The sequence below is a fragment of the Dermacentor variabilis genome, chromosome 1 (genome assembly GCF_050947875.1).
Source record: "Dermacentor variabilis isolate Ectoservices chromosome 1, ASM5094787v1, whole genome shotgun sequence".
Taxonomy (NCBI): domain Eukaryota; kingdom Metazoa; phylum Arthropoda; class Arachnida; order Ixodida; family Ixodidae; genus Dermacentor; species Dermacentor variabilis.
The window spans coordinates 166,838,725-166,849,845 of NC_134568.1; the positions used below are offsets into that span (position 1 = coordinate 166,838,725).

General features: G+C 43.4%; 1 protein-coding gene across 1 annotated transcript in view; it reads right to left on the bottom strand.

Moving 5' to 3' along the window:
- LOC142587856 (ornithine decarboxylase-like) overlaps positions 1 to 8,352 on the bottom strand; it is a 32,036-nt gene extending 23,684 nt beyond the window's left edge. The window contains exons 1-2 of the mRNA XM_075699165.1: positions 8,168 to 8,352; positions 4,338 to 4,434 (exon numbers count right to left, since the gene is read on the bottom strand). Of these exons, the coding sequence (XP_075555280.1) occupies positions 4,338 to 4,434; positions 8,168 to 8,251 (181 nt within the window). The 5' untranslated portion in view covers positions 8,252 to 8,352. The remainder of the gene's footprint in view (positions 1 to 4,337; positions 4,435 to 8,167) is intronic.
- Between the last annotated feature and the right edge of the window lie 2,769 nt (positions 8,353 to 11,121).

Here is an 11,121-nt window from a genome sequence, read left to right on the forward strand (position 1 = left end):
CAGCTACCTTCGTACAAAACAGCCAGCAGCGAAAGTCACAATAACATGCAACATACAGCAAATCCGTTAAAATAAATATAGAGGATCTCTTAGTCTCATAAACAGACAAAGCACAAGAACAAGTTTAAAGATGAACAGAGAGCCAATGCAATTTAAAAACCTAGCACATGCAATTTTCGCAATTCGATCGGTGTACATTTCAGAAAATCTATGCCAACATTCAAACATTTATTAAGTAGTGTAGGAATTATGTAGGATAATTTATCTTTGGAATAATTTATTTTCGGGGTTATCACTTTCCACATTTCTTTATATCGTCTATTAAGCAATGTTAATGTTTTGTTGTAAGAGTGTGCATTCAGCTCTAACATGAACAAGTCCTGAAAACTACTTACCGCTTATGGTTAGCAATATTACTTATTCTTGGGGACACTAAGGTCCTAAAAACGTTTCTCTTCGGATCCACCAGGAAAGCTAAAGCCGAAAATAATGTACCCTTGTCATTCATCCCTAACGTGTAGACGAGTGGGATTATACAAGTATGTATCTTGTCCCGCGAATACGGGTATGTGCTCGCGTTATTCTGAATCGGAATTGCGCATCTGCACGTTGGCACTATTGTTGAGAATCGCGTGTGAAAGCCGACGTAGACTGAGCATAAATATGTATGGTAACGCTGCTCTCTTCAACGCTTCTTGGATATTTATGTGTGTAGATGCTGTAGATTTGTGTGTGTAGATACATTAAATCTGAGATTAGTCTATCACTGGTGACGATGACAACAGAAGGCGGCAATGCGTCGGCGCAGGCTGCGAATTCACGGACGTGAAAAAGTCTAGCGATAGCTCATAGTCACGATAGAGTACCTACTGAATGTCTTTTCTCTCCTTACCTATTCTTCCTGTTTCCCTTCCCCAAGTGTAGGGTAGCCAACCGGGCACGTCCTTGGCTAACCTCCCTACTTTTCCCTCTTCTTTTCTCTCTCTCTACTGAATTTATTTTTCTGCGTATACTTGTATGCACACAATTCGAAAAAATATGCACGTCATGGAAATGTTGCCGCCATTAGTTTCTCCAAGTTCATTTAATTTTAATCTCTTGGTTATTTCTTGGGTTTTGAACTCATTTAATGCGACAGCGGCCACTTCAGCGACTACTCAAAACTCCTGCAAAACTCCTGCAGTCTTTTTAGATCTCGGCCAAATGTATATGGCGACGACAACACTGCGTCAGTAACCACGGTGGGGGTATGACAACGACTCCGGCAGGACAATGGTGGTGTGGCGAAGCCGGCGACATGACCACAACTACAGAGCAGCGGCAAAATGGTGGCCGCGACGGCGATGGCGGCATTCCGACGGCGATGCAACAAAGAAGAATGCTACATTATGACGAAGATACCATGACAGTGACGGCACGACGACGACAACAACTTCATTGACTCTGATATACTTCATTGACTGTGATATCAAAGAAAGCGAAGAGTAGACTTTTGGAGAGGAACGCTCTGAAATACTGCTGCGTCGCACACCAGCTTATGGTGCTTGAGCGCATTGCATGCTGTTGATCCGAAATACATACGCTGACGCCTTGAGTCTCTTGGTTTCCGTGGCGTTCGCTATCAAGTCCGCACAAATGTCCAGGGGCACAAGAGACAGGCCAGCGTAGTGTTTAGCGCATCTGATTAGTAATTGAACATCGCCGCAATGGTGTGTTTTTGTTTTTTTCTTGCCGGCCATATACATACGTCTATTTATATAAAAGCGTGGAGGCACCCCTCATGCAGAAATTGCAGCACTGACTTAGCGAACATAACGTGCATGAGCTCCAGCATCCCTTTAGATGCTGGAGCAGCATTTTGGAGAGCTCCGGGGTTTTCAGGTACTGGCTCCAGGCCCAGGTGATGGAGGGTATAAGGGCTCTCCAGCACGTATCTCTGGAGGGAGGCTTTTTCCAACCGATAATGATTATGGGGAGCGGAGCAGACACACCGATGAATTAAGGCGCGCGTGGCCCAAGGGAGAAGCGATTCTTGGTGGAGGAATGATAGAGCGAAATGCTGAAGAAAATGTATCAGGTGGAATGTGTGGTGTGGAAATAAGTGGACGTTCCCTGCGCCCAGTGCATATTGGCAGTGTATGAATAAGACCATTGAAGATAGTGTATGCATTCTAAAATTCATAGCTTCTTGGAAACTTTCTTTTGAAACTGCACAGTGAAGAGCCAGTCAGTGTAGATATTCACCACGCTGATGGTCTGCAATGTATTGGCAGGTTCGACTGCGTCCTTCAGGGCCTGCAGCTCAAGCATCAAGAATAATGAATCGTCAATGAAACGTAAAATTGGGCACAAAAAAGTTGCTGACCGTGCCATACATTGGTGGCAAGGAAGATGACGTCCCCCACCTCGTTCCTAAAATGGCAACCGCCCCCATTATAATGTGATTATATGCAGGCATGATACGAAGCCCGAATGAAACATTTTTGCTATTAACATGCGGTAACCATGAAACCGCGTGTGAGAGCGCTTCAGTCCAGATTCGCAAGTGCGTAATAAGGGGTACTATAAAGTAAAGCTATCCCAAACATTTCTATTCCAATTCTGCAATCACCCTCCACGATAAGTCAAACAAATTTTGAGCCAATACCCACTGCCTCTGTCTGTCACACGACTTCACGGAAAACGCGAAACCACCCCATTCCATATAATATTTGTACATTGATTATGCATGATAATACTGAACGAAAGAAAAATAATAATTTCCGATTCAACGCCTTTTTCACCATTAGCGAAAAAGGCGTCCTTTAACCAATTGGTCAAGCTTTTTCGGGCTGCACCCACTTTCCCTGTCGGTCACGCGACGCCACAAAATCGCGAAAACGCACTGCGTCAAAGTGACGTGTGCAGGTTGAAGACGCATTAATATGCCAAACGAAACTGAATTTTTTTTTCTGTGTACCCGGAGACTGCCCTGTTCCGAAAGGAATACAAGCTGGCAGCCGGCCAATTGCTGTGGCACTGGCTACTCGTAGCTATCGGGAGCAAGAATTTATTTGCGTATAGTAAGAGATCTTGCCTGGCACTACAACGTTATTGAGTCCTTTCGACACGTATACGACATTGTTCTGCCAACTATACTTTGCTGAGGATCCATTTTAGCGGCCTTTTTAACTTTCCGTTGCACGCCGCCGCGGTTTCCGACCATTCACCACAAGTTAAATAAGGGGAAGCGGAACAATCGCAGCCGCCGGCACCACACTCCTCGTCCTGTTTTCTACTTTTACTGTGCTGGCTCGGCCCTATCGAAACTGTCTCCACTTGAGTGTGCTCTTGGCCTCTTCTCAGCCAATTAGATCAGGAAAACTGCTCAATGTAGGCAATGCTATTCGCTTTGAAAAGTATGTGACATCCTATAAACGAGAAGCGCGTTTGATTGAGCTTTTCAAACAACGCTGCCGGTTACCGCCCGAAGCTTGCGTCGGTAGTTACGTAAACTTGACGTCAGGAGATTGGAATAAGAACAGATTAGGCGGAGTTTTACGTAACAGGGCCCAAGGTGACTTAATAACCTTTTGTGGAACTTTTTCAGAATATAGAGAACCGAGCCTCATTAAAGGCAACTTGGCGTAAACAAGCACATTAGGCGCTTTGTATGCCCTCTATATAATTTAGGTCAATAAATTATTATATAAAAATTCGTTTGAAATATCGTAACCTAATATCTAACTAAGCAAGTTGCTGATATGATAAATTGACTGCTATTGATGTGTGTGCCTTCCGCCTGCTTGAGACACACGTTACTTTTTGCTCTGTCTGTAAAAATGTACGTGAAATCTCAACATGGCTGAAAATTCGTAAAACTTTCGGTGAAGTAGCGTAGGTCTCAGTACCGGTAACCGGTGGTTAGAATTGTTTCAACGTGCAGCGAAAATTCTGGGGTCTTACGTACTAAAACCACGATCTGATTATGATGCACACCGGCTGCATTTCTAGAATGAGGGGTTCAAGTGCTTAACATCATTGAGCTCTGCCACTCGGTAAGCACGCACACGCACAAATCCCTCCCACCACACGCAAACGCACATGCAGAGAAAGAGAAGAGATCGACAGAAAGACACACACACACACACACACACACACACACACACACACACACACACACACACACACACACACACACACACACACACACACACACGCACACACGCACGCAGAGACGAGAAAACAAAGAGATATAAGCTGATGCGTGAGGTGGTCTAGAAGAAAAGCAGCAACTGCTTCAAATCAGAGCCAAGACAAAAAATCACAAATGCGCTACAATATCCTTGAAGACTTACCATAGAAAGGCGTCACACGGGGCATTTCCTCACGCCATAGCTTTATCTTTGCTTCCAAATCACGTATATCACAAACAAAAAAGGCATCGTCTGCGTGCTGTCAAGAAAACATTGGTTACATAGCGTATGTCAAAATGTACCTAAATGCAAATAATTTAATATATTTACAGAATTGGCGTACCAATACTATGCAGTCCCATGTAACGGTAGTTTATTCTTTGCCAACTTCTTTCGAGCGCCGAACGCCGACAAAGAGGACATTCAGCAAACCATTCAGAAATTTTGAACTATGCCTGCAGGCCTATATGAAGTACAAAGTCTTTTTATGTGAAGATTTTACGTTTTGAAAGGAATTTTTTTTCTTGCAATGATATATTAAAAAAAAATTCGAGGACCTGCCGCACTATACACGAAGCTGCTGTCCATGTCATTCCTAACTATCTTGCGAAACATAGTGCGCCGTACATTTCCTTCTCTACGGTAGTGATAGGTATTCTCAGGGCACATCGCCCAATCAGTACTGTACAGCCTCATGTAACCTGGGTATTGCGTTGTTAATGAACTCACGTAGGCATCCACAGAGGATCCTGCCCCCTGTAGAAGGGGGCAGGACACCTGTAAGACCCTCATCAAGCTGTTTCAGCTTTCTGTCCCGTCTTCCCTTTTCACATCGCAAAGGAAATAAAAGTGATTTATTGTTTGACTGATTTCCTTAGCAAATATGAGAATTTAGGATATTTAGTGGCCAGCTAACTCAGTCTGATTTAAGAATACTATGAAATAAACGAAAACAAGAACAGAAAAACTTCCAGATCTACTATGCTACTGTAGCGCCTGGCATCAAACGACGATGTTGTCCGAACAAAACACGCGTCAATTACAAGTGGCGGTGCAACACGTGCAAGCGTCTGTCAACAGAACGCACGTGCACGCCAGACAAGACTAAGTGCACAATGATAAGAGGCGCGGCGAATGCTATCCCCGAATCTCACACAGTGTATCTCGCCGAGGAACGCGTCCCGCAACCGTTGTTGGTCACGGTTGCACTTAGGGCCCACTAGGAGGAAACACAACCAGAAACCTTGAGAAAATATGAAAGTTGCTTGAAAAACAGCCGTTCACAGGGTGAAGATGGTACGATAACCCAAACATCGCGAGCCTACAGGCTCGGCGTCGAGCGTAGTTGAATTGAGTCCACTATGGAAGCAGTGTCATAGCCTACCTCTGATGTTCCTCCCCTCCCCCCCCCCCTTTTTTTTAGATACGTTACATAGAGTATCCGTAATCATGCCTTATGGCATTTATTTTCTGCGAATGTCGGTTGCGTTTTCGGTGATTTTATTATATGACGGTGCATAAGCTTGCTTTCAATATTTAATTGTAAGGTTTACGTGCTCTTCGTTTGTGGCAAGTATTCTGTGTTGGCAATAATTAAGCTGTTTTGACGTTGCAACAAAGATTGAAATGAAGAAAAAGACTAAAATTCCGTTATTAAAGGAGGTTGCAATATTGACCACACTTTTCTTGTACACAGGGGGATAATTAAGGGTGATGAGTTCTTCCGAGTCGATACGTATTCATGCAGAATTATTTGAGCTGTCATGGGTTTCAAAATTTAATTATGGTCTAACAGCACCTTTTTGTATTCTTTAAAAGTTTCCGTGTGATTTCGCAGTTCCCAAAGGTTATTAGATTGCTCGCAATTACCTAACAGTATCCTTTGCAACTAAGAGCAACTTTTTTAGCAGAACACCTGTTCTCTGGTATGGTACAGATTTTTTCTGCAGTTATCACTCTGTTCTCGCTAACCACGCGCAGTTTAAAGACATTTTTATACTATTTTACCTTCCTTGGAGCCAGGGTAGAATTTTTATTCATGCCGCAGTGAGATAGAATTGATACGTTTAGTGGCACCTTCATGCCATCTCGAGATTCGTGGTTTACCGAGGAAATACTTTTAAAATACGCCAATGCCACGTAGCCGGACGGAACCAAGGTAATGTTGTTTGCCGTCGCATAGATATACTCAGATTATTTTTTATTGCACCTAATTATGTAATTAGTCTTATATAATTAATAAACTTCTCAAGCATTATAGTTAGATGAAAAGTATCAATGAGAAAATTGTAGAGCGACATGAAAAACCTTCGATACAGCTTTCTGTAGCTCAGTACGTGCTACATAAAATTGTTTTTCCCTGCGTGAAAGCAGCCCGCGATTACACGCGAAGTGCCTCGAGCGTCCAGTCGCGTGCCAATTTTGGGTGCATCTGCGGGATTCTTTCACGCTCGGCAAAACACTTTTTTGTAGCACGTACTTAGCAACAGAAAGCTGTATCGGGAGTTTTTGATGTTGCCCTACAATTTTCTCATTGACACTTCTAATCTAATTATATTATTTGAAAAGTTGAGTATTTAATGGAGACTAATTATTTCATTAGGCGGAATGCGAAACACACCCTGAGTATCCCCAAGCGACGCCAAACAAGACTACTTTGGTTCTGTCCAGCTACGTGCCATTTGGATATTTTTAATCTCGGTGCATGATAGTTGGAACACCCTGTGTATGCGAACGTTACATATGTTCCGAATGCCAGTAGCCGCAAATGCGGTTACCTAACCCTTGTAGGCTGATCGACACATGGTGCTACTATGGTATGCGCACACATGTTCAGTGTAATAACCAATAAATTCGTACCTAAAACGTAAACACATAATTTCGGCTCATAGGTACCTCCAAAGCAAAGCCATCTCGTAATGCAAGACTGCAGTATACTAAGCAAATTTCTTTATTTGCTTGATTTTCTTTGATTTGGCCACTAATTATGTACCAATTGGCGCGTTCTAATTCTTCATTAGTACACCATATTGAGTATGGGCCACTGTGACACAGAAAGCATAGAATCCCTGAATGTTCCTTGAAATATAGGTGTCGTACTTCTCTGTGCCATAAATCGTTCATCAGCATTCTTCTCGCAACTAGCATCACACATCACGTTCACACTCACGACATCGCTCTGTAGACGCCACACACTGTGCATCCGTATAATTTGGTGTTCGCACTTCCGCATAGCTTGTGAGTGCTGCAGTACATAAATTTAAAGATTGCACGATAATAATGTTGACACCTTTGTGGTGGATAAACATAAACGTTCCGTAAGATAAGACGTGGCAAAGGATGAAAGTAAGCACAGTTGTAGGCATCGCTGCTAGTTTCACTAAAACTTCGCTACACATAGATTCAAATATGTAGGTCGGCTGTGTGTATTTTTTTCGGTATTAAGCGTTGGAGCTCTGTGCCCACGTAAGTTCGCGAAAAGAAATGCCCAAATCTATTTGTGTTTGGACATCAAGCGCACTCACTGCTTAGTCACATCACCTACATCACTTAATTTATGAATAGTCACATCGCCGCGTGACGCTGAGCCATTCCTTGCTGCTTCTCGAAGCATTGCTATTCTGTTTATTTATTGTAATCACATTGCTGGAGAGCACGACTTACAGCAGAGCACGACCGTACAGTAGGTTACATATTACATTGCATAGACAAGGTATGAGAAATGTAGCGGCAATGCTCCTCACGAATTCAAAACGTACTAAACAACTGTTGCGAGTACAACGAAAATAACTGACATTGCCATACGTTATGCTAGAAATGCATAAAAATGGATGAGCTACATGGAGGATAATCAATTTTACAGTGCGTTGGCTGTCACGTTTCAAGCCAGAATGCTCCACAGAAAGCAAACTCATGATTTTTGAAAGATAAGAATCAGCACTCAGGAGCTCATGTTTACCGCATGCAAGTTCTTGAACAAACTTTAACATTACCTGCGATTGAATGACTTTTCGGGCGACATCCGTGACTTTTTCATCAACGTGAACCAAATCCTCGCTGTCCTTGGTTTCTCCCATTGCAAAACTCGCGCTGCTCTAACTGCGAAACGAAAACGCCAGTGCTCCTTCTTTTTAACGGAAGGCCGAAAGAACGTCCTTAAAGGCAAGGACAAAGTACGCAGTCTCCTGGCGACCACAAGAACACGAATGCAAGAGAGAGATAAGAAAACCACCGACACGCAAAGAACGAGAACAACACAAAGCGGCACAAACACGTAGCTTCGCCTCGCAGTAGCGAAAAGAATATGAAGCTGTGACGAGTTTTCGTAAAGACTTCTTCCAGTGTCGAGAAAAGAAAAATTGTGAAGAACCGGCGGCCGTCGTCAGAGGTGACGCGCTGCTGCTGACCAAAGTAAGAGATAAACTTTGAACGTCTCGACAAGTGCGTGCTTACCGCAGCTCTTTGACGTATCCAACAGCGGCTCTTACCCCTCTCGCTTCGAGTGAAAGTAACGTCACACTACTGTTCCGCACACAGGCACTCAATGAAGAACCACCGTAAAAGTGATGAAGCATCTGTGACTCTTAAGATTTGGCTAGAGTGTAACAAGGAGGTCGTCGGCTAAGAGTTTACCGCAAATACAGCTCAAAGAAAGAAGAAAAAACAAGCAGCAAACTTCTCGCGTCCAGACCGTCTTTCGTTTTCATTTTTTTTTCTCTTTTCTAGTCGTGCTTAAACCAGGCAACCAGCGCCTAGTCATTACTGGCATGCATGTTCGACGAAGAATCCTGGATATAGTTCCGTACCATAAGCCTGTGGTTACGACTGATGAAAAGAAGAGCGAAAGAAACTCTAGACGAGGAATTCAAACTAAGGCTGCAAGAATGAGTTGCTACGGGGTAGACTTTTGGCGCAGTTACAATGCACACCCCCTTTTTTCTTCTTCAGGAAAAGGCATACGAGGCGATGAACAACTGGCGAAAGAACACTGCTCACTAAATCGAGAAAATTTCGCCTCAGAATTTAGTAGTAAGATTAGAAATTGTTTTATTTTGTGCGGAACTCAAACAGGAGCTAACTGGTGATGGCATGAGAGACCATGAATATTGGATAAGCAAGAGACCAGTAGAAATCACTGGCGAGTTACTAGATAATGGTCACTCAATGTTCTTTTTCTTTTGAATTCAATTATATAAATTTATTAAACACATTGGCGACTCTAGATAGCCCTGCTTACATTTTGTCGCAGGACAAGCAAAAAATGAAAGCGGAACGTAAGTGCTGAGATAGAATGAAGACCGTGTAAAAGCATGAACGCCTCCACGGTTCATCACACGAGTAAAAAGAAAACAGAATACAGTAGAGGAGCACACAAACATGCAGAATTCCCTAAACAAGTACAAGTGAAAAAATCGGAGAACACGTACGAAATTTACAGTTTTGCATTGGAGTGAACCAACGCAACTGCACATATTGCATAACATCACAGATAACTTCAATTAGCAAGCTTAAACTTGCATGAATAATATGCGCTCTGTTTAATTCATACATTTAGACATTTATGATGCGGGCGCTTCACTGATATACACTGTCATTGATCTGTAACGTCCCTACAACAGCAGAAACACCTGAAACGACTCACTGGAGCCTTATTCATTAATGTTAATGGCGCCTATGACAATGTAGCTTATCATAAAATTCTGGATGCCTAAGATACTTTTAAGATCGGTGGACACATCTTTCGCTAGATACGCACCTATTTGTGTGAAATATCTTTCTTTGTTTTAACTGAAGACAGATGAACGCCGTCTAGTAACACCTCTCGTAGTTTACCGCAAGCCGGAGTACTTAGCCCTACACTGTTCAACCTGTCTCTGGGATTCGTTGCCGCAAAAACTCCATATATGAAGACGGCATTTTCATATGGGCACCACAAGTGACCCTCGTGCAAGTCCTCGCATGACTTCATAACGTTTCAATGGTAGTGTCAACAAATCTAGGATGGCAAGGGCTGAAACCGTCACCTGAAACGTGCGCACTCGTTGCTGTTACTCGCAAAGCAATGGCCCCGTGCGCTTTGTGTATCAATAATAAAATTGTATGAAACAGAAGAACGCGCCCTTTTCTTAGTGTTATCGTCGATAGAGACTTGCCTTTTTGGCAAAATAATTGCAATACATCAGGACTATTCGCCAACACAATTCACGCCTGCTACACGATTATCAGTACCATTGTGGTGTCTGAATAGGCCTTAAGTGTAATTGACGATTCCTGGCATCGGAAAGAAAGCTAAGCTAGGGCGGTGTTGAAAGCTTTAAGGCAAGCAACTTTGCAACACCTTTACAACGTGCACAAAACTCAGCAACATGTATACACAGATGGTTCGGTGAAACGGAACAGCGCTGCGGTTGCATTCATCATCCTGGTGAAACGTGAACAAATCAGGTTGAAAGCATTATGTATTAGTAAAACTTCTTCTTGGGCAGGTTGGTCCTCTTCTTTGTCCGTGGTTCTTTGCGCTACAATAGCTTCAATACATTATGCATGACCACATCGACGGGTGAGAGCATGCTGTCGTTGCTGCCATTCAATTCCATGCAGCCATTCCATGCAGTCCATTGAATTCACGAGTCAGGACCACAGCAACAATCGACAGTTTTCTGCAACTGCAAGGCAGCGCCCCAAAGCATACAAAATGCAATGGCCCATGGACCCAACGAAGAAGTGTTCTTGAAAATTCGACAGACCTATCACGGGACAGTCGTGACAAGGGATATGAGAGTTCTTTCATTGGTTTCCAAATGTCAGCGGGAATGACTGCTGTGATGAAGCCGCCTGGTCTGCGCCTGTGAGGGGCGGATGTGTTTTGATTCTGCTTTCGCGAACTGACGTGGCGGCTGCGCTGAACTCGAGGTCTGTTGAATGTACATTGCCCCAATAGGACTCG